Below are 24,822 nucleotides of genomic sequence, written 5' to 3'. Positions count from 1 at the left end.
TTTTATTTGTGGGCCTTGTATGTGGGCTACCCCTGGCAGTGCTTGTGGCTTGCTCCTGTCACTGACTCAGCATGGAGCTGAGATCAAACCCAGGTCTGATGCATGCCCTCAATATCACACACTGTATGATGCTGCATCATACTCTGTATCAGAGACTGACACAGAAGCATGGTAAATCCTGGTTGTCAGGTCAGTGTGAAAAAAGCTTTTACAGACATGAAAAGGTAGAACATCTGATATAAGGAAAGAGCAGAGGAAAATTTAGACCTGTTTCACTCGATAAATTGTTGTTGTTTTTGGGTATCACCTGGCAGCGCTCAGAGGTTACCCCTGGTTCTACACTCAGAAATCACTCCTGGCAGGCTCGGGGGGACCATATGGGATGCCGGGATTCCTTCTGTGCATGCAAGGCAAATGCCCTGCCGCCATGCTATTTTTCTGGCCCCACTCAATAATTTTTTTTTTTTTTTTGGTTTTTGGGCCACACCCGGGACCGCTCAGGGTTACTCCTGGCTATGCGCTCAGAAGTCGCTCCTGGCTTGGGGGACCATATGGGACACCGGGGGATCGAACCGCGGTCCGTCCAAGGCTAGCGCAGGCAAGGCAGGCACCTTACCTATAGCGCCACCGCCCGGCCCCATACTCAATAATTTTTTTTTTTTTTTGGTTTTTTTTTTTGGTTTTTGGGCCACACCCTGTGACGCTCAGGGGTTACTCCTGGCAATGCGCTCAGAAGTCGCTCCTGGCTTGGGGGACCATATGGGACGCCGGGGGATCGAACCACGGTCCGTCCTAGGCTAGCGCAGGCAAGGCAGGCACCTTACCTCCAGCGCCACCGCCCGGCCCAATAATTTTTAATGTAATCACTAACATCAAATTATCTGGTAAAGTGTAAATAGATTGTCTTTTGTCAGAACCTTCAAATTCATTCTGTAAAAAGAATTTAAGTCTATTGGTGGTGAGTATTGCACAAGCTATAAAATGTGTTGAAAACTGTCAAGACTATCTGTTATGAAAGGAGAGTGAGACATGGACAGGCCTTTTGTTTCTGAACTCACACCAGCGCTCTGCTTCTGCCACCTTTGGGCTCCCTTTGTGACCACGGGCTGCACTAAGATTTGGGAACAACTCATATATTCAGTGTTTCTAAAGTGTCTGAGATTTGATAGATGCCTCTGAAAGAAGGCACTGACAGTTTTTACATGGTTACCTAGATGGATACCAGTCCTTTCTATTTTGATTCTTCATTTTGAAAAGTTCTTTCTCCATTGTAGGAGCAAGAGTTGAATGCACGAGCTCGTGCCCTGCAGGCTTCGTCCACCTCCTGCTCATTCCGGCCCAATGGATTCGACGACAATGACCCTCCCGGAAGCTGTGGCCCCACTGGCGGAGGCGGCGGAGGAGGGTTCAATGCCGTTGGCAGACTCGTGTTTTGATCCTGGGAGTCCAAACTGCACTGAATACAAGATATCCAATACTATGACTGTTAAAATGTCAGGCTGTTATGAGTCATTGTACCTCTCCTCTATTTTTCTTTTTATTAGATCCTTCTACTTTTCTGAAAACATGCTCAGTGCTTGTTTTGATTTTTCTTGACAATACGTTTTTGAACAAACAAACATGCATCATGGGAAAGAAAAAAGAAATCTACCTCTTAAAAGTTCCATTTGCTTTTATAGTTGGACATGCTTGACCAAAAATTGTCAGAAACAAATATGTACCTGGTCCCTAATGAAGCTGCATTAAATTTAGTAGAAGCATTTAAATTTAATTTAAATCCTTGGTTTTGTCCAACGAAAATAAAGATTTCATTTAGTGTTCTTTGTAGAAGAATTGGTGTTAGAAGTGGTCATAGAAATGCTAACTGGTTGGTTTGTCTTTTAAGAAAAAAAGAATGCTTTGTTTTCTATATCGTTGCCTAATTATTAATTTCAAATCTGCAAATACAAGAGATGATACAGTCTCTACTGAAGGCAATAACAGTTTCTCAAGCTATCGGACTTTTCAGGGTTTCATTTCTTGCTGTCTTCAGCTTCACTGTATCTGCATTTCAAGAACAAATTTTTTTTAAAGGATTATTTATACCTATGTATTGACTTGATTTTAAGAAAGGTGCATGATTCTGTAGGAACAACATTTTTACCTAAGAACTGCTAACTTTGTAGTATTTCTAATTGTTTAAGGATCTTACATTTCTATTTCAGGGAGTATATCTTCTGTGTATTTGGAAGGAGGTGAGTTCTGTATGTGCCTTGCAGTACTGTAATTCGAAAAAATAGGAATTTTTTGGCTGCAGAAAAGCTTTGTCTTTTTTTTTAATGAAATGTTAGGAAGTAATTTTTTGTGCTAACATGAAAACCCTACCTTTTTGAGATGTATTGGATTTTCCTGAAGTCCAGCCTGATGGTTCTAAATCAATAATTGTGATAGTTGTTTTTAACTCGGGGATGAATTGAGAAGTGAACCAGGAAAAAAATCTTGATTTTATTACTTGATCCTCAGAATATTAAACATTGATCACGTATTTTTGGAGGTACGTTTGGTTGTTTTTGTTTGTCTTTTCTCGTTTGCCTGTGCACAGCTGTTGGCTTCATAGTTCAGATAAAGTGGGGAATGGCAGACCATGGCATTATGCATGAAATCACAAGAGCCCAAAATCATCCCCACATTCCCCCCACCACCAAACCCAGGTTCCATCTTTGGCACCCCCATATGGTCCTCTGAGCACCACATTTTGTTTCCCAAACATTGATCATAACCCACCTACAGTTATACATAGTTCAGAAGATCAGCCTTTGTTTTTGAAATATTTTATGGAAAGAAGACTTCTTAGCAATTGGGGGGTTATCTTTTTCCAAAGCCTTTTATGGCACAGAAATGCTGGTCTTTATTTCAACATCTCCCACCCCTGACCTGTTTCCAGTCACCCAGAAGATTAGGCAAACTGGATGGATAAGTTAGAAACTGGAAATGGTACACAGAATCCAGAGTTCTTGAAGCCAGCACAGGTACTGGGGATTCGATGCCTCTCCCATGGACTAGCTCTTGTCTTCACACTGAGTTTCTCAAGAGTTCAGTTACCCACCAGCATTCAGTCAAATTATATCCATCAGCATGTATTGGAATCTTTAAAGTCATTTAATACTTGGTGACTCACAAGAACCAGGCTCAGCTGTTTCTAGGGAAGCCCATAATGACAATTATAATTGTTTTATCTCTGAAGATTAAATCATTAAGGTATTTATTTGGTTGTCAAATTTATATGTTAAGTTTTCAAGGAGATAATACAGTAGAATTCTAATCCTGTAATATATTTGTAGATATCTTTCTCCTAGTACCAAAGACTTGACCTTAAGGGACCAATCTGGCAGTGCTAGGACTGACTTCTGGCTCTGCACTCAAGAATCACTCCTGGCAGGCTCAGGGGATCATATGAGAGATGCTGGGGATCAAACCTGGGTCCAATGCATGCATGGCAAACATCCTACCTGTTGTACTTTCACTCCAGCCCCAAAGACTGCATTTTAATACTAAAAATGTGCTAGCACTAATTATTTCCTGAATTGAAAGGAGTTATACCTACAGAATGGTCAGCTGTAAGAACTTTAGAATCAGAAGTTTTATTCAAAAATGCAACTGAGCTTTCTTAAATAAGATCGATCCTTGGGGGCTGGAGAGATAGCACAGCAGTAGGGCGTTTGCCTTGCACGCAGCTGATTTGAACAGACAGTGGTTCGAATCCCCACATCCCATATGGTCCCCCTGTGCCTGCCAGGAGCAACTTCTGAACACAGAGCCAGAAGTAACCCCTGAGTGCCAGCAGGTATGACTCAAAAACCAAAAAAAAAAAAAAAAAAAAGTCAGAGAAGTGAATCAGAATCAGTAGAGAGAAGCAGCAAAGAAGCAGCAAAGCAGCAGCAGTAGCATCAGCAAAGAGAGTCAGTCAGCAAGGAAGCCTGGAAAAGCAGCTGAAAGGAAGACAGGCAGAGAGAGCCAGAGAAAAAGCAGAGAAGTGGCTGCTTGGAAAAGGCTAGTATAGAAGTCATTTAAGGAAATATATCTGTTTAGGTTAGAACCATGCAATAAAGCTGGCTGACTTCTGGAACTTCATCTGACTGCTTTTTGAATTTTTCTTGCATCACCATGCAACCTACAGACCACCAGGCCAAATGGGCTGTGGGAGCCGGGCCTAGCCAAGAAAGCCCACACCATCACCACACCAACTCTAGGTCTCATTAATTTATATTAAAACAACAACTGGCACCTGAACCCTGGACTGACTTGAACCCTGGGCGCAAAAAGAAGACTGCAACAATGGTAAGTGCTTTGGCCTTATGGTGGCTTGTCATGGCTTTCTTAAGCTGAACTGAGAATGGAGAGCCCAGAACACACATGCTGTCTGTTTTTAACATGGTGAAGGCTCCTTCAGGCGGGAATTACACTAGAAATGAAGAGCTGAAAATTTGGAGCTCCCCTCCCAGAGGCCTAGCCACTTGAACTTTCTCCTACCGAAGATGCCTTTTCCGAAGACCACGGCCTCGCAAACTGCAAATAGAGATCACTGATTGGAAAAAAGCTGGAAAGAAATCTACTTGGAAAGGGACTGGTAGCAGGCAAAGGAGTGGATTCCCCACAACAGATTCAAGCCCAGATAACCTTGTCAGCCTAACACAGAAGGTGAAGATTGAGAATATGTAGGATCCAAGACCAGCTGAAGACCAATAAAGGAAAAACTGTTTTTCTTCAGAACTTCCAGCATCTTAACTTTGGTTCAAGTTAAATTTATTCACTCTATTTGCATCAGTCATTGTTTTGCTGGTTAAATTGTGTTTTATATGATGGATCTTATGGTTTTGTTCTAAGCCCCATTGCAAATAGAATATTTTGTATCTAATGTTAGTGCTTTGATATTTGTTTGCACAATTCTGGGGAAATGCATGTTAGAGTTTTGAAAGTTCTCAGCTATCTTGATGTTATGTATCTTATGTAGCAGCTTATTTTCAAGCTGTAATATCTGCAAAAAAAGTTCTTGTGATTTTGTGTAGAGAAGCTTATGAAAAGAAACTTGGATGTTCTAGACTTATTGATAATGCTTCTGTAAAAACAAAAAAAAAGGTGGAGAATGTGGGTATCCCCTCCCTCAACTTCTTATTTATCCCACCTGAATGATCAGAACTGCCCACACTTGGAATGGGCAGGAGCAGGATACTGCTTGAGGGGTAAAAAAGGGGATAAGAAGAAGAGTTAGAGAAGGGAGAATCAAAATCAGCAATTCAGCATCAGCAGAGTATCAACAAGAAGAATCAGTAGAATCAAGAAGGGGAACCAGCAAAGGGGAATCAGTCAGCAATAAAGTCTGAAGAGCAGCTGAAAGGAAGACAGAGGCAGAAAGAGTCAGAGGAGCAGAGGAGCTGTTAGAAGCCATGTGAGGAAATGTACATGGCTGTTAAGACCGAGAAATAAAGCTGGCTGACTCCTGGAACTTCATCTGGCTGCTCCAACGTCACCCTTCAGACCCTTCAGACCTGCCAGGCCATTGGGGCTGCAGGAGCCAGGCCCAGACAGTCAAGAGAGGCCTCACTATCCCTACACCAACTCTAGGACTCTTTATATTAAAACAACACAGACCGGGGCCAGAGCAATAGCACAGCAGTAGGGTGTTTGCCTTGCACGTGGCTGACCCAGGATGGACCTCAGGCTTCAATCCCCGGCATTCCATATAGTCCCCCAAGACAGGAGCGATTTCTGAGCTCATAGCCAGGAGTAACCGCTGAATGTCACTGGGTGTGGCCCAACCCCCCCCCCCCAAAAAAAAACACAGGTTGAACAGCAAGCAACTCCGCTCCATTCCAGCCTCTCCCCAGAGCCTCTTGCTGCTTGGGCCCCAGACTAGCTAAAATGCCACCATGTCCTTAGATTTGTAAGTTTCTCACTTGCTTTTTAATGTGCAGCTGAGTTGAGAATATCTGGGCAAGAAAAGGCGTTTTTCCTGGGTTTCCCAGTGTAGGAGACTAGCATGCACCGTAGCTAAGACAAGCTAGACGGGATTCGAGAATTTTGCCTTTACATCAGTTCTGGAAACCTTGGATTGAGAACCAGACATGTTCAGAGACAATAGTCTTGCTTTGCACTTGGCCAGTCCATCTCAGTCTCCACCAGTGCATGTGGTCCACCAAGCATCACTAGGCGTGTCCTCAGCACAGAGCACCACTTGATGTACCTTCCCCCCCCCCTGAAAAATAACTTACATTAAATTAGGTTAAGGAATTTAAAATCATGAAGCTGAAAAAAAAAAAAAAGACACCAGCCTTGAGATTACAACCTAGGTCTAAGAATTGCAAAGTGAATATTCAAATAGAAGGATGTGAGGATTTTGCTTTTTATTGTTGATTTTGGTTTTTGGGCCACACCTGGTGGCACTTGAGTTACTCCTGGCTCTGTGCTCAGGAATTACTCCTGGCAGACTCAGGGGACCATATGGGATGTGAGGATTGAACCCGGGTCAGCCACGTGCCAGTCAAACACCCTCCCTGCTATGAGTGATGCAGTGAAAGTTCTGCAGCGTTTCACTAGCCCTTTCCCGCTCCAAACACTTCTGGAGATTCTGATAAAATATCACTCCTGACAGCACGGCTTTGTGACCCTTGTGACTGGAATTGGCTCTTTGCTGCTCCTCTTTCATCTCTGCATGCTGGGCATCACCGAGGCCTGGCTTCCCATCCTCCCCACGTCCTTGGGACCTTGCACTACTCCTGTTTGGTGATGGGACCAGTTCACAGTCTATGATGAAAACCTCTCCTTCTGCTTTCCTTCCTCTGCTTTCACACCATTCAGGTTGCCCTGGTATCACTCATTCACCAACCTCCCTCCCGAGCAGTTTCATCTACTTCTTGTCTTGACTAAGCTCTTGGCTTAGCACTCTTGGCATTAAGCCCTAAAGGAAAGGCCCTTCATAGCCAACGAAGGGACAGCGCAGACCTTAAAGGCTCAGATCCCAGTGCTCAGAGTTCCACCATACTTTTCCCCAATACTTTTCTTTTTCTCCCCTTCCCTGTGATGCAGCAGTGGTTGATGTTCACACACTTTAGTTGCAGTGCCCACCGGGAGTGCCACACTTTGTGTTGAGGTTCCAGATATCCCAGGTGGCAGTGCCATCTGCATTGTACTTGGCGTCTGAGCTGTGCTAAGGCTCAGACTTAAGTCCTCATGCCTGTAATTTTACCACTGAGCCATGTCACATCCCTGCAACACCCCTTTAAAGAATACAGCAAGGGCCAGAGCAATAGCATAGTGAGGAGGGTGTTTACCTTGCATGTGGCCAGTACTGAGTTCGATCTCTATATGGTCCCCTGAGTGAGTCTGCCATGATTTCTGAATGCAAAACCAGGACTTAACCCCTGAGCAATACTGGGTATGACCACACACACACACACACACACACACACACACACACACGCATGCACACACACACACACACACACACACAGCATTTATAAGAGTAAGAATCACAATATCGGGGCCAGAGAGACAGCATGGAGGTAAGGCATTTGCCTTTCATGCAGAAGGACAGTGGTTCGAATCCCGGCATTTCATATGGTCCCCTGTGCCTGCTAGGGGTGATTTCTGAGCATAGAGCCAGGAATAACCCGAGTGCTGTCGGGTGTGTGTCACCCAAAAAAAAAAAAAAAGAAAAGTCACAATATACTATATTTAAAAAAAAAAAATGGGGGCCAGAGCAATAGCACAGTGGCAGAGCATTTGCCTTGCATACAGCCAACCGAAGATGGACCCTCATTTGATTCCCGGCATCTCATATAGTTCCCCAAGCCTACCAGGAGCGATTTCTGAGTGCAGAATTGAGGATAACCCCTGAGCACCACCAGGAGTGACACAGAAAAAGAAAAAATGCTCAGATATTCAGACGAGAAATTTCTATCCAAGAAAAAAGCCAAATGTATTAAGAAGATTCAGAAATTATGGAGTAGACCATGATAAGACTATAAAGAAAACCACAGTTTTTAGCAACAAAGAAAAATGGAAGATTGAGTAGCTAAACTAAAACCCTTAGGATAAACATAAACAGCATTCATCCTCAAACAGACAAATAACTTAAAATCTGGTATAAAAAGAAACAAAAGCAACTAGAGATGCCTGAGAAAAAACTAAAAGTGACTTAAAGTACCTGCCTAGCAGACATGTGGTCACAGGTTCAAATCTTTGCAGCCTCGCATGTGCTCAGGCAATCCTGGCTGCTCTGCTGTCTGCAGTCCCCAGTAACACAGCGGTTTCCAGCTGCTCACACATGTGTAAGCACCACCACAATAAGGGTACAACAACATGGTCCAGACAGAGTGATAGTACAGTGGGCAGGATGTTTGCCTTGCACTTGGCCAACCCAAGTTCAATTCCCGGCATCCCATAGGGTCCCCAAGCCTGCCAGGAGTATTTCTGAGTGCAGAGCTAGGAGTAACCCTGAGCACCACCAGGAGTGGCCCAAAGGGGGTGCAACAAAAAAGGGAGAGCATTGTGTAAACAATCCCCAACAAGCACCTCAATCATAACTTCTAAGAATGAGTGCCTCCAAAGAGCTAGTACAATGGGTGTGGCATTTTCCTTGCATGCAACTGACCCAGGTTCAATCCCCAGCACCACTTCCAGTCCCCTGAGCACCACCAGGAGTGATCCCTGAACGCAGAGCCGGGAGTAGTAAGTTCTGAGCACCACTGAATGTGTATTCTCCCCTCCTACCCCACCAAAAAATAGACTAATATTGTCACCGCTGCCAACACGTGCAGTCTGAGGGAGCATCCCTGGGCACCATGGCTGTGGTGACCCCTGGTGGTGTCAGCAACACTAGCAGAGAGGGGAGGGAATACAAGTCAAGAATTGTGTGTGTGTGTGGGGGGGGGGGGAGAGGGTTGGATCACACCCGGCAGTGTTCAGGGGTTATTCCTGTCTCCAGGTGTGTGTGTGTGTGTGTGTGTGTGTGTGTGTGTGTGTGTGTGTGTGTGTGTGTGTGTGTGTGGTTTTGGATCACACCCGGCAGTGTTCAGGGGTTATTCCTGGCTCCAGGCTCAGAAATTGCTCCTTGCAGGCATGGGGGACCATATGGGACGCCGGGATTCGAACCAATGACCTCCTGCAGGAAGGACAAACGCCTTACCTCCATGCTATCTCTCCGGCCCCACAAGTCAAGAACTTACCTTACTGTGGGAGTGAGGCCTAGCACTGCAAAACAAAACACACAGAATAAATCTGGTGTTTTATGTTTGTTTTATGTTGTGGCCACACCCGGTGGCTCTCAGGAGTTACTACTCCTGAATCTGAGCTCAGAAATCACTCCCAACAGGCTCAGATGCCTGAGATTGAACCTGGATCGGCCAAGTGCAAGGCAAACACCCTCCTCCCCATGCTAACACTCTGGCCCCTAAAAAAAGGTATAATAAATCAAATAAAGAACTGATCTCAAGAAATAAGGTCAAAGGACCACAAAGAGAACAAAGGGGATGGTCTTCCAGCAAGAGCTGACCACACTGTTCTCAGACTGTTTATTGACACCTTCACTGTCTGGTTATTTCCACATCACAATTCTGAGCTAAGTACAGAAAATTGGTGTCCTGACACCAGGCCACAGAACTCAGCACACTCTAGGAATAATGTGCAACCGATGGGTGGCAGAGAGAAAGAAGCACCCACTTGTGATTTGTCACTAGGATATACTCATGGCAATGCCACTTGAAACCAAGGTCTAGTGGAGAATTCTTGAGCAAAGCAGAAATGGCTTTTTGGTTTCCTTGACTCTCTGGACCTCATAGACTGAGGGAAAGTGAGGGCAGCTGGAAAGTTAGATGGGCACATGGGGGAGAAGAATGCTGAGAATAGGCAGGCTCTATGGATGCCAACAGAAGGACCAGGAGAGGATGGGCAGCTTGGAAAGGCCACAGAGTCCCACTGTGCCTTGGAGCAGCCATTCAGATGCCTTCTGGCTCCAGCTTACCTGGGTACACCAGGTGCCCTGCCAGGCAAGAATAGCCCTGCAGTACCCAGGTTTGGCAAACTCAGTCCATGAGCTGGCCACCTGCTCACCTGGAGATCATGGTAACTAGCATTTGAGCATTGAAATTACAGATAACATCCAGCATGAATACCTGAAACTAACAGATCTTAAATGCAAAGTCAATATATGAAACACTAGTGTTCATCTCTAGGCCAGGGTTAAGTACTAGGTTATTTCATGTTTCTTTGGTTTGTTTGGGTTTGGAATTTTGGACCATATTCAGCAATGCTCAGGGATTACTCCTGGCTCTGCATTCTAGAATCACTCTTGGTGATACTTGGGGGACCAGCGGGGATGCTGGGGATTGAACCAGATTGACTACATGCAAGGTAAGCGTCTTACCCACTGTACTATCTCTTTAACCCCATCATTACATATTTTAATGCTATCTACATACTATCATATTTAGAAATAAAAAAATTTTAGTTATAGTTGTTGTTATTTTAGAAACAGTAACTGTCTAAGACCTTCACAGAAAATACTACAAAATATTAGGAAACTAAAGATTTCAATGGTGACTTAAAAAGCTCTTTATTGGGGCCAGAGAGATAGCATGGAGGTTAAGGCGTTTGCCTTTCATGCAGAAGGACAGTGGTTCGAATCTCGGCATCCCATATGGTCCCCCAACCCTGCTGGGGGCGATTTCTGAGCATAGAGCCAGGAGTGGCCCCTGAGCACTGCCGGTATGACCCAAACACCCCCCCCCCCCCAAAAAAAAGCTCTTTATTATAATTTTTTCCTAATTTTTTTCTCAAAATCTATAGAATCTAGAGGTGGAACGATAGTATGATGGGGAGGGCATTTCCCTTACATGTAGCTGACCCAAGTTTGGTCCTCACAATCTCATATGGTCTCAGGAGTAATTCCTGAATACAGCCAGGTGTGGCCCTAAAACAAAACAAACAAAAAAGGACCTATCGAATCAAGTTTTCTTTTCTTTAGTTGGTTTTTGGCTTTGGGGCTGTCTCAGGGCATATACTCTTAAATGCCCACAGAACTTTTGAAAAGATTAATAATGTCAAATATTACTGGAGAACTAGAGCATAAACGTTGACCCTCCTTATAGGCATGTGAATTCATAAGGCTACTTTGGAACCTGGCAACATTGTCTAAAACTCAACATGCATATGGTCAGTCACACAGTAACACAACTAGGACCAGATCCTACAGACATGTTTGCACAAAATACATTTGAAACTGCTCAAAGTGGAAAACATGACTGAAACTGGAAATGTCAAAGTGACTATGAACAAGAGAAGCAATAGTACTACAGTCCTAGACGTATTTCCTCTTCTGCAGTGGGGAGAGGCCCAAATTCAAAGGAATGAGTTCCATAAACTTAATAGCAAGGAAAACAGCCAAGCTCCACAGGGCCAGAACAATAGCACAGCAGAAAGGACGTTTACCTTGCACAGGGCTGACCCAGCTTAGATCCATTGGGTCCCCTGAGCCCGCAATGAGTGATTTCAGAGCACAGAGCTGGGAGTAACCCTGTGCACTGCTGTGTGTGGCTTCCCCAAAAATAAAAACAACAAAAAAGAACAGTCCAGATCCAAAGAAAAGCACACTCCTCTATACAGCAACAAACATCTTTCAGACGGAAAAAGCAAGGATGTTACCTTTGGTGGAAAAAAAAAAAGAACAAGTGACCCCCAGATGCTGAAAGGGACTTGTACATAGTCATGAAATGCTGTGATGTACCTGATATGTCATGTACCTACTTTACTTTCAGAGGTCTCAAACTCAATTTACAAGGGGGCCGCAGGAGGCAAAGTCGGGGTGAAACAGGGCCGCATAAGGGATTTCACACACACAAAAAAAAGTAAACGAATAATCTCGAATACTGCGATATTTGAAGGCCGGCCTCAGGCCACAAAATGTTGTATCGAGGGCCGCAAATGGCCCGCGGACTGCGAGTTTGAGACCCGTGTGTTAGGACAACACACTTTAAGACAACACATCAAACGACATGCTTACATACGTATTTTTCTCTCTCGTCTTTTATACATCCAAAATATTTTTAAATAATTTAACGATGGCTGTTAAAGCAAAGTTACACTAGTTTTGAAACTAGACTAGCTGACTAGTGCCTAAAAGAGTCATGGTGCTGCTGCCAGAGAAGCAGAGATGAATGTTGGATGGAAAGTAATATTTGCAGAAAATTGGAGAGGGTGAAAACGAACTGTTTGCTGCTTCTGTATCTGCAGCATCTGTCTTTTTCATGATAATTAAGTTGACATATTTGTTCCCTGAGTGCACTAACCGCATTCTTAAGGGATTAACTGCTCCATCCATGACCACCAGAAAGGACAGTTTCATTCTCATGAATGACAATCAATCATCTGGGCTGAAGCAGTCTCTGATTATTTTTTTTTTGAAGATGCTATTCTGTTGATGTTTTTTAAATAATTTTATTGAAACATAGTGGCTACAATAATACAATTGCTTTTCACACACACACACACACACACACACACACACACACACACACACACACACACACAGATACAAAGCTGTTCCTAATTAAGTTGCGCCCTTCACCAGTGCACATTTCCCGCCACCAATGTCCCCAATTTCCCTGCTGCCTGCCCAGATGCCTGCCTCTGGAACAGACAATTTTCCTCTCTCTTTGTCTGTCTGACTGTGTGTCTCTCTGCAGAGGGGTTTGCAATATTGTTGCTGCAGGAGTATCATGCCTATCACTTTATCTCCTTTCAGTACCCAGTTATTTTCCAAAGTGATCATTTTCCTCTATCATTGTCATAGTGGTCCCTTCTCTGCTCTAGCAGTAGAATTTCCTACAATAAACTGGTCCTCCTGGCCCTTGTCTCTTTTATCTCTGGGTATTATTACCGTATTTCCTTCCCACTCTGGCCATTTTCTGGGAGCCCTCTTTTAAAATGTCAGTACATCTCTAATCTAAGATTACAAATAAATAAAAATGCTTAGGAAGAAAACATCAGGGCTGGGTAAATAGTACAGGGTCGGGAAGGTGCTTACTTGCTTGATCATGACTGGAACAGATCCACAGCACCATCTCTGGTTTTCTTTTCTCTTTTTTTTTTTTTTTTTTTTTTGCCGCGCTCGGTCTTGGTTTTCTTTTCTTTTCTTTTCTTTTCTTTTCTTTTTTCATTGGTTTTAGGTTTGGGGTCACACCCAGCAGCACTCAGGGATTACTCCTGGCTCTATGCTCAGAAATCGCTCCTGGCAGGCTCGGGGGACCATATGTGATGCCGGGATTCGAACCACTGACCTTCTGCATGGAAGGCAAAAATGCCTTACCTCCATGCTATCTCTCCGGCCCCATCTCTAGGTGTTTTTTTTTTTTTTTGGTATTTTTTTGGTTACACCCGGCAGCACTCAGGGGTTACTCCTGGCTCTATGCTCAGAAATTGCCCCTGGCAGGTATGGGGGACCTTATGGGATGCTGGGATTTGAACCACCGTCCTTCTGCATGGAAGGCAAAAATGCCTTACCTCCATGCTATCCTGCCGGCCCCCCAATCTCTGGTTTTCTAAGCACCACCAGAAGTGATCCCTGAGTGCAGAATCAGGAGGAAGCCATTAGAGCCTGGGTCATAGAGAACGGGTCATAGATGACTTTTTTTTTTTTTTTTTTGGCTCTGACTCCAGACAGGAGGACTTTTTTTTTTACTATCAGGATTTTCTGGAGACTTACTTTACCCTTCTGTGTTGCATCCTGGAGCACTTAAGTCAGCCTGAAGTGGGCACAAGAAAGGGCAAGTGGATGTCTTGTAAAGATGAACATCTGATATTGTGACTTCCCCATCATCAGAGCAGTAAGCACCAAACTTGAAGAACTGCTCCTCCCAGGGCAACCTACCCCGCCATTGTTCTTGGTTTTAGAGAGAGAAAATTGTTCCTAATGTCTCCTGACCTCATTAGAACATAGTGTCTTCTTTATAAGTTTATTTTTAAATCATGATCTTGGGGTTATACTGGGTCCTCCATTTCCTAGCCCTGACCCTGACTTCTCTAAACAAACAAGAGCAGTATTTTACAAGGATGTGGTATGTGATCCAGATGTCAAAATCACAACATTCCTGCAGAAAATACTGAACTGGAAGCCCATTCAGATTCCTGAGGTAACAGCCATTTGCTCCTAAGCACAGCTCAGGCTGTATTTTTGACAGTATCTGCTTTTGAAAGGCTTTATTTTCATGTGTAAAACAAGGGTTCTGAGCAGTTCACCCTTAGACATGATTCCCAAGTTCATGAAATTAATATTGAAATCCAGATTCAAAACATGGAAAAGCCGTTTGCTGTAGTCATTGATAGACACCTGTTTGTCTCTGCCAAATAATTTCTTGTATTGCATCATTTCCACCCTCTCAGCTTTCAGTTACAACAGAAGCAATTGCATAACCAAATTAGCTAATAGATTCAAGTTTATTACTTTCTTCATTCAGGACTAAGATGAACACAAACTTAAACTAAAATCATAATGATAATGATACAAAACTTGCCTTTCTGGGGCCCCCAGCGATAGCACAGCGGTAGAGTGTTTGCCTTGCATGCAGCCAATCCAGGACGGACCTCAGTTCTATCCCCGGCATCCCATATGGTCCCCTGAGCCAGGAGCAATTTCTGAGCACATAACCAGGAGAAAAACGAGTGTCACTGGGTGTGGCCCATAAAGCAAACAAAAAAAATTAAAGTAAAGTAAAAGAAACTTTCCTCTCATGCTGGAGAGATAATACAGCATTTCAGCACTTGCCTTGCCTACAGCTAACCATGTTTGATATCCAGCATCCTGTATAGTTCTAGAGCACTGCCAGGAGTAATTTTTGAGCACAGACAGGATTATCCCTGAGCATCGCTGATATGATCCCAAAACAAAGAAATACCAACAACAACAACAACAAAACTTTGCCTCTCTGTCCCTCCCCTCAATGCTGGCAAAGTAGTTAGAAAGAAAACCTTCCCCAAATCGACCAAGAATCTCACATTGGGAAGCCTTTCTCCAGAATATTGTATTTTGAGTTCAACAAAGACATTGCCTGGGTCAATATAAATAGGTTAGCCTATTTTCTGGAACACTTAACTGAGCATTCCACCATCCCTTGTGGGAGCATTATCATTTGAGTGAAATCCTAAAGACAAAAATGATAGATTAACAGCATCTGGCAGTAAGTTATCCTCCCAGACCTACCACTGAGTCAGAATATTTACCGGCCTTAAATGATTCCTGTTTCCATTTATTTTCTAAGCAATTCAAATACCACTTCACTTAGCAACACCTAGTCCACAAGAAGTTTGGCTTTAAGGAAGAATAGGGAGAAAATAATAGTGTTGGGTTTTCTTTTTTAATAAAGAAAAATCATCATTACAAAATCACAGTTGGGGTCCTGGGACAGCTGCTAGACAAGCCCTACCACTGTGCTATCACTCCGGCCCTGGAATTAATCTTCATGAGGCCCCCTTACTTTCTTTTTGTTGCTTTTTTCCCCTACAAATCATTTCTATTCTTCTCTTGTTGTCCTGTTGACTTGTTATCATTATATTTATTACTTACACTTTTAAAAACATGATTAAATACTATATGTTCATTTATTTTATTATCTCTGTGAAGGTTGATGGGGCTCAAACCAAGAACCTCATACTTAGAAAACATATGCTCTATTATTTCTTTACTACTAAGCTACCACTCTGATCCCATTGCTTAGTTACTTTCTGCATAGCTCTGTATTGGTCTTTTCCTATAATTTTGAATGATTTGAGCAACAGTCAACATAATGAGGGGGCCAGAACGGTGGCGCTGCTGAAGGCATTTGCCTTGCTGACCTACGACAGACCACATTTCAATCCCCTGGAGTCCCATCCCCAAAGCCAGGAGAGATTTCTGAGTGCATAGTCAGGAGTAACCTCTGAGTATCACCAGATGTGGCCCAAAAAACAAATGAATAATTTTTTAAATGATGTTTTTCTCTTTTATACCAATAGTTAACTTGTTAAGGTTGTCTTGGGACCTACACATTTGGCTTTAATTTCAAACAACTAACTTCCTATTTGTTAGTGTTTGTTGTGGGGTTTTTTAGGGGGTATTAGGGACACATATGGTAGTGCTCAGGAATGACTCTGGGTTGTGGTCAGAGGATCATATGCAGTACAAGGGATGGAACAGAAATTAAGCAGCATACAAGGCTTCCCTCTTACATTATCTTTCTAATCCTGTATACTTGTTGTTGCTATAACTGTAGGACTTACCTATTTGATAATTACCTAAAACTTTATAGTTTTATCCCTTTATCAAAGATTAATTGATAATATGTCTGTGTATCATTCTCTGAATACTCAAGTCTATTTTATTGATCTGATGATGTCTTTATTTCAATACCATGTTGTTGTTGTTTTCCTACCATGGACTGGTTCTCTTGTGCATGACTCATCTCAATTATCATAAAGAGATAATTTTACATGAAAAAAATTTTTAAAAATCACAGTTGCCAAGACTTCTGTGATAACCCCAAACATTAGCCAATAGTTTATTCTCAGCATAGAAATTTGACAGATACTTAACAAAGAATCAGGGGACTAAGATGTGTACTTAAACACCATTCTAACCCTCATTTACTACCTCTTTCAAATTATTTTTAATTGTGATATTTTTTATTTAAAAAAATGGAGGAGCCAGAGTGATAGCACAGAGGTGAGGCATTTGCTTTGCTTGCAGCCAACCCTGACGGAACCATATGGTCCTCCAAGCCTGCTAGGGGTGATTTCTGAGTGCAGAGCCAGGAGTAACCCTTGAGTACAGCTGGTTGTAACCCAAAACCTCCAAAAATTAAAAATAAAACAAATCTAAAAATAAATAAATAAATAAAATCCATTAAAAAATAAAAAAAAATGGGGCCAGAGCGATAGCACAGTGGTAGGGCATTTGCCTTGCAAGTGGCTGATCCGGGAAGAACCTTGGTTCTATCCCTGGTGTCCCATATGGTCCCCCAAGCCAGGAGTGATTTCTGAGAGCATAGCCAGGAGTAATCCCTAAGCTTCACAGGATGTGGTGCAAAAACCGAAGGGAAAAGAAAAAGAAAAAATGAAGTGGACCCAATGTAGACCACATAAAAAGAGGAAAAATCAAGAATCTTAATTACCTATTGATCCAGTAATCAAAGGCCAAAAAGCAAAAAGCAGTGATTTTCTCCATTACTAGAAAAAGTTGTAACAAGTGAGTAGTTTTGATTTTTAATAACCTTAAACTTTAATCAGTAGCAAATTAAGCTATTTTAAGCATTTTACTTTGATAGACCATTTCTAAGAGGGGACTTTGTTTTGAATTTTCATGCTTTAATTCAAATAATATGATTTTTCTTTTGCCAGGTTCAAAAAAAGTAGATTTCAAACAATCTTCATTCATACTGAGTTTATGGGGCTAGTCTATTGTCAATTCCGTGTTTTTGGAAACAGACACTCTCCCTGTCACTCTCACACATCTCAGTGTGACTAGACAGTAGGTCTAAGTACATTCAGATTGTTCATGTGATGTCACCTGTGAAATCACCTGATGTGTTGTATTTTTCAACCCCCGGTAAAAGGGTCTAATGCAGGGTAGCCACAAAGAATTAATAAACCAAGCCACTCAGGAGAGAATCATGGGGTCAGTTGGCTTTACACCTCATGGTCTCTCCAGGCTGCCAAACTGACCTTTCTTTATTTTCCCAGTACAAATTCAACTGGGCAGGGGAGGGTCCAATGAGATCTAGGTGAACTTTTACATATCAAAGGGATAGATGAAAAGAAAGAGGAAGTTGGGGGGGGATGCCTTTGTTTTGGGTAAAAACAAGGTGTCCTATAACAGTCACAGACATTAGGAGGAATTTTTTCAATGCATGTGAGCTCTGGAGAGACAGTAGAGGGGGAAGGCAATTGACTTCATTCATTTTCAAATAATGGACTGACCGCCAGTGCCATATATGGTTCTCTGAGTTCCACTAGGAATAAACCCAGAGCATAGGAGTAACCCAAACTGAAAATAATTAATGCATATGGAAGTTTTGAACAAAATATTTTGTTTATCAGGCTCTTTTTGTTTTGTTTTGTTTTAGTTTTGGGGCCATATCCAGCAGTGCTCAGGGGTTATTCCTGGCTTTGTGCTCATGGATCATTCCTCGCAATGCTCGAAGAACCATATGGGATGCCAGGAATTTAACCTGGGTCCACCATGTGCAAGGCAAATGCTTACCCCCTATGCTATCGCTCTGACACTTTTTTTTTCTTTATAGAAGCTACATCCAGTGGTTCTACATGACTCAAGGCTACTCCCTTCCAAAGCTCAGGGCCAAGCATCACTGAGGGCATAAAAGGACCCTACCCAGTGCTGCGGAGAGAGGAGCCATGTGCAAAATCACAACTCACTGTTATTACTACATTCGGCCCCCCAAAACAGCAATCATACATTTACATTCTCCCTGAACAGTAAGCCCTAAATAAACCCTGAACATGGTGTATGGTGTATGTATCTCTAGTTAATAGCACCTTTCCTTTTGTTGTATTTTGGTTAAATTGTTTTAAATATCTCTATTCATGGTATGTGCTTGCTCTAGAAATTGTTCTATGCTGTTATCCGCCTGCTGAAGGAAGAACCAGAGTGCCTATGAGTGATGTTTTTCCAGACCCTTCCATGGATAGTTAAGTAAGAGCTGCTTCCCACAACTGACCTGACATACCCAGACTGACCCCAACTGGAAGGACTCAGGGATCAAAACCAGGGGCTCATGCATGCTTAGCATATGCCCTATGACTGTCCAAAGCTGAGTTAGGGAGAGTAGGTACCCCTATGGTGGAGGTGGTCAGCAAAGAAAAGCAAGTTGAATTATTATACAATTGAATTATTATTATTATTGATCCTTACTCCCCTCACTGATGGACTTACAGAGGGTGGTGAGCTCAAGGAGAAAAGAGACTTATGTTTTGCAGTATTGTGTGAGCCAGCCCTTGTCAACCCTGGTCCTCTCAAATCAGCTGCAGAGAGGAGTCAGAGAGCAAAGGCACTAGGAGGAGGAGAACACAGGACTGCTGGTTGAGGAAGTCCTAAGCAGGGAGTAGAGGACAGCGTCCAATCAGAGTCAGAGGGAAGAGAAGTATAAGTATCTAGAAGGCCCCTTGATAAGAAAGCTTCCAACAGCCAGATCCCAGGAACAGGGCAGCCTCAGGGCAAGGCCAGTGTGAATGAGTCTGTCTGGATAGGAAGTCCCTCTGCAGGGCGCCCAGGATGGCCACCTCTCACCCCAGCCGGCCAAACAGAGCCTGTGGGATTGGCCCCATCCTGGGTCCAAAGGGCTCCGTGGGTTGAGAGTCTGGTTGTTGACTTCTCAGCTCCCTAGAGCAGCACCTTTCTGAATCCCCATACTGTTTGACAGATAGCCTCTAAATCCCTAGATTAGTTTTGCTTAATGCCCTAGATAGCATATTGCCCTGAACCTCAGTCAGAGTAAGGTTAATCAACCAGGATTCTTGGGGTGAAGACACCAAAGATTTGATAATTGGGCATTATTGTGCCACTTGTTCTAAGACAGAGCTGAGTGCCTTGCAAGGCCTCACTTCAGAAGTCCACACATAGATTTCCTTCTTAGTCGACTCTTATTAGAAAGGATTTTTTGCTCCTTTATCAAAAATTAGGTGATTGTATGTCTGGGGAACATTCTCTGAATATTCAAGCTTATTCCACTGATCTGAGGGCCTGTCCTTATTCCAATACCATGCTGTTTTGATAACTATTGCTTTGTAGTAAAGTTTAAAGTTGGGGAAAGTAATTCCTCCCATATTCGTTTTCCCAATGATTGCTTTAGCTATTCGAGGGTGTTTATTGTTCCAAATAAATTTCAAAAGTGCCTGATCCACTTCTTTGAAGAATGTCATGGGTATCTTTAGGGGGATCGCATTAAATCTGTACAGTGCTTTGGGGAGTATTGTCATTTTAATGATGTTGATCCTGCCAATCCATGAGCAGGGTATGTGCTTCCATTTCCTCGTGTCCTCTCTTATTTCTTGGAGCAGAGTTTTATAGTTTTCTTTGTATAGGTCCTTCACATTTTTAGTCAAGTTGATTCCAAGATATTTGAGTTTGTGTGACACTATAGTGAATGGGGTTGTTTTCTTAATGTCCATTTCTTCCTTATTAGTATTGGTGTATAGAAAGGCCATTGATTTTTGTGTGTTAATTTTGTAGCCTGCCACCTTGCTATATGAGTCTATTGTTTCTAGAAGCTTTTTGGTAGAGTCTTTGGGGTTTTCTAAGTAGAGTATCATGTCATCTGCAAACAGTGAGAGCTTGACTTCTTCCTTTCCTATCTGGATTCCCTTGATATCTTTTTCTTGCCTAATCACTATAGCGAGTACTTCCAGTGCTATGTTGAATAGGAGTGGTGAGAGAGGACAGCCTTGTCTTGTGCCAGAATTTAGAGGAAAGGCTTTCAGTTTTTCTCCATTGAGGACAATATTTCCCTCTGGCTTGTGGTAGATGGCCTTAACTATATTGAGAAAGGTTCCTTCCATTCCCATCTTGCTGAGAGTTTTGATCAAGAATGGGTGTTGGACCTTGTCAAATGCTTTCTCTGGCCTGAGTATGATTCATGGCCCCATGTGATTTTCTTTGGTTTTTATGATAAAGCTTTGAAACTTGTCATTTTGATATCCTGTTCATTGTATATAATTTTAATTACAATCCCAAAAAAGAAAAGTATCATTTCATAAAGATAAAAAGAATATGTCAATGAGTGCCATAGAGTTAGTTCAGGCTTTTGTCTTGTACCCAGATGAGCTCAGTTTAACCCCTCACTCTGCATCTGGATCCTCTAAACACTGCCAGGAGTGAACTGAACCACAGAGCCAGAAAGTGAGTCCTGAGCACCCCGGGTATGGCCCCAAATCCCCCCAAAAAATAAATAATAAAAATATGTTAACTGCTATACAAATAAAAAAGTGATTTTTTTTGGTATCACTTTTGTATCACAAAGAAGAGTCCAGGATTGCAGATGAAGCAAAATTACTGCAGATATTTTCTATGAACCCCTTCTCTGATCCTGCCTCCCCTAAACCAAAACAGACACATTTGGAGAAAAAGATAAGAATAAAAAGATACAGCCTGAATCAAGCCAATGCTATGGCTGCTTTCAGAAAAAAACTTAAGCAAATTTTACTCTGGAAATGGGTTATTGTGGGAGGGGCCACACTCAGTGGCTCTCGGGGGTTACTCTTGGCCTTGTGCTGGGGGCGGGCATCATTTCTGGCTGTGCTCAGAGGACCTCCCAGTGCTGGCAATCAGCCAGAGTCAGCTGTACATAAGGAACATGCCTCACCCTTGGCGCTATTTCATCAACACCATAACTCCCTAAAACTTACCAAGACACTTCTGCTCAGCACTGTGCCAAGGCTCCTCGACTCTCTGGAAGGCAGGAAGCAAATCCTAATGACCAACTTGGAGACTAAAGTAGCAGCTTAGTAGCTTGTACCTCCCAAACGACCATGGCCATGGAGGATCCCTGGTTCTGAACACTCCTTGGCTGGATTTTTAAGGTTGTTATAGTTTTGGAGGGTGAGCACCCCATCCAGTGGCTTACTCCTGGTTTTATGACCGGGGGTCACTTCTGGTAGTGCTGGAGACCAGGCAGTGGTCAACTCAGAGCCAGCCATATGCAAGATAAGTGTCTTCACCCAAATACTATCACTCAGTAAGGCGCCACAGATCTGTTTCCTTCTTTAGACATGTCATAAACCATTGGCGAGAAGGATTTTGAGGTGCTGCTATATGTTCCAAGTCTTGGAAAGAAGCTTCCTGGCTTCTATCATTACTCACAGTAACATGGACAATAAGAAGGCATTTGGGGAAGGGGCTGGAGTGATAGCAGTGGAGAGGGCATTTGCCTTGCATGCCCAGACCAGGGTTCAATCCCCAGCATCCTCAAGCACCACCAGGAGTGATTCCTGAGCACAGAGCCCAGAGTAAACCCTGAGCAAATCTGGGCGTAACCCCCAAACAGAACAACAACAGCAATAACAACAAAGAGGGCATTTGGGTTTGACTTTAGGAGCTTTTTGATGCATGTGTGCAAGGGACATTTGCCTGGGGACAGAGTGAGTCGTTCACTTCCCTGGGGGACCATGGAACTAGAGGGCCACACCTGGCTATGGGCTCTGCTGCTTTGCTCTAATACAGATTCAGTTTCCCTCAGATCCACAATTGACACTCGTTGCTGCTCCCCCTCCCCCAGAAGTTCCCATCTGAGTGAATCTTCCATTTCAATAAGTCACTTTACATAAAAGCACAAAAGAAATAGGATCAAATGTCCAGTTCCCATTTTAGATCTATTTGGCACCTGACTAGCAAATAAAAGAGGGAACCACAGTTCTTAAATATTCTGCAAAAATGTCTGATGTCTACAGAACTCCAGAGAGAGTTCACAGGATCTTTCACACAGGTCAATCACTGGGTGTCCCAAAATGTGATGAGTACTTGAGGCAATTACTCAGAGAGATGTGAGTAAAATTTTCTGCCCCTTCCTCTCTCGAATATGTAAGAACTGTGGTTTCTTTTATTTGCTTTATTTGCTAGTCAGGTGCCAAATAGATCTAAAATGACTTTAAAGCAAGAGTAGAAATTTGGGGGCATTGGCCAAAATCACTCCTGAGCACAGAGGTAGGAGTATTCCCTAAGTACTGTCAGGTGTGGTTGCAAATTTTAGGTATGCAAATTTTAGATTCTGATAGTAGAATCAATCATACCAGGTATAATGAGGAAGATGCTCATAAAGAGGAATTTCTTGTGCAAATAATCTTTTCGAAGAAGAAAATCTCCAGGGCAGGAGAGTGTCTCATTTGCCCTGTTTGGTCCTTGACAAGGGAAAAAAATTATCATTAGTCTGCCTCAGCTACCTCCCACCTTATAGGCTCAAACCTTTGCCAGATATGCAGATATTTTCTTCTGTGTAATATTCTTTTTTTTTTCTTTCTTTCTTTCTTTCTTTCTTTCTTTCTTTCTTTCTTTCTTTCTTTCTTTCTTTCTTTCTTTCTTTCTTTCTTTCTTTTTTTTTTTTTTTTTTTTTTGTGGATTTTGGGTCACACCCAGCAGTGCTCAGGGGTTATTCCTGGCTCCATGCTCAGAAATTGCTCCTGGCAGGCACAGGGGACCATATGGGACACTGGGATTTGAACTGATGACCTTCTGCATGAAAGGCAAACACCTTACCTCCATGCTATCTCTCTGGCCCCTTTTCTGTGTAATATTCTTTTTTTTTTTTTTTTTTTTTTTTTTGGTTTTTGGGCCACACCCGGTAACGCTCAGGGGTTACTCCTGGCTATGTGCTCAGAAGTTGCTCCTGGCTTGGGGGACCATATGGGACACCGGGGGATCGAACCGCGGTCCGTCCAAGGCTAGCGCAGGCAAGGCAGGCACCTTACCTTTAGCGCCACCGCCCGGCCCCTCTGTGTAATATTCTATTCTAATTGAGGCGACACTGTTACAATAGTGTTAACATTTTTGGTTTTGATATGCAAAGTAGCTGTAACTTCAGCACCACCCAAGAGCTCAGGACCCTTTGTCCCCCTCCTTGTCTCTTTTCCTCTTCTCTCTTCCTCCTCCTCCTCTTCACCAATGAGTATGTGATGTTTTGTAATCAAAGGTCAATGTTTGCTCTTTAATATTACCTATTTCCTTGATTGCTTTTCTATGTATCACAGGTGAGTTCATTTAGAATGTGTCCCTGTCCTTCTGACTTTTCATTTAACATGACTCTCGTCTCTCATTCCATCTAAGTTGCAGCAAATTGCAACATTTCATCTTTTATTATAGCTCTGTAGTATTCAACAACTATGCACCTATATGTGTGTGTCAATTATAGCTGAAGAATCACAACTTTATTTTTTTGTTTGTTTGTTTGGGTCGACACTTGGCAGTGCTCAGGAGTTAGTCCTGGCTCTCTGCTCAAAAATCACTCCTGGAAGGTTCAGGGGACTATATGGAATGCCGGGGATTAAACCCAGATTGGCTGAGTGCAAGGCAAACTCCCTCTCTTTCCCCTTGTGAAATTGTTCCAGCCCACAAGAATCAACTTTTTTATCCACTCAACTGTCATCGAACATTTGGGTTGTTTCCATGCCCTGCTTTATTGTATGTAGCATTCAGTGAAAATCAGAGTTTACAAATACATATTGGAAGTGACAATTTTATTTCTCTACAGGGGAAAAAAACGGTAAATAGCATGGCTGTGGACTGCTCGAAAAGATGGTCTTAATAAAGCTTGTTCTCAGGAAAGTGTTATCCAATGCACAGAGCAATGTGGAGATGGTGGAGAGGGGCACCTCACTAAGGGATAAAAGGTGGATGCTAGGGAGGTTATTTCAGAGAACTGGGAACCCTTAGGAGCAAGGCTCTTAGCAGTCCCAAGCGCCTGGAACCTGCATATGAAAACCTTATCTGGAATTTAGCAGAAGCAAGAAAGGCACATCTCTGGATACATGTCTTGCTTTGCAGGCAGGAGACCTCCCTTACTCGAAACGGTGGAAAGGACAGAGGAGCTCAGGAGTGGAACCCTAACCACCAACAACAACCCCAACCAACAAACAAGCAAACAACATCAAGCACAAACCATGGTCCCAGGAGCCTTCCCTGTGAGAGCCCAGTCCAGGGCCCTCAGGAGCAGGCAGAGGGACCTTCTCCCTTTCTCTCCGGTGCCCCACACTCCCACCCAGCTCACTTTTGGGGCTACTCAGGACAGGTGCCTGTTGCACTTGAAGGAAAGCCTCTGG

At 43.1% G+C, this 24,822-nt stretch overlaps 1 protein-coding gene and 1 pseudogene across 1 annotated transcript in view; one reads left to right on the top strand and one right to left on the bottom strand.

Moving 5' to 3' along the window:
• The window catches only part of USP38 (ubiquitin specific peptidase 38), a 36,944-nt gene extending 35,163 nt beyond the window's left edge, over positions 1–1,781 (top strand). Inside the window, exon 10 of the mRNA XM_049769997.1 lies at positions 1,275–1,781. Coding sequence (XP_049625954.1) covers positions 1,275–1,436 — 162 coding nt within the window. The 3' untranslated portion in view covers positions 1,437–1,781. The remainder of the gene's footprint in view (positions 1–1,274) is intronic.
• An 11,894-nt stretch (positions 1,782–13,675) lies between these two features.
• On the bottom strand, positions 13,676–13,788 carry LOC126005316 (uncharacterized; annotated as a pseudogene).
• Between the last annotated feature and the right edge of the window lie 11,034 nt (positions 13,789–24,822).

Source organism: Suncus etruscus, chromosome 3, assembly GCF_024139225.1.
Source record: "Suncus etruscus isolate mSunEtr1 chromosome 3, mSunEtr1.pri.cur, whole genome shotgun sequence".
Lineage (NCBI taxonomy): Eukaryota > Metazoa > Chordata > Mammalia > Eulipotyphla > Soricidae > Suncus > Suncus etruscus.
The sequence above is the reverse complement of the archived record's forward strand: the minus strand, read 5'-3'. Positions and strand labels throughout refer to the sequence as shown.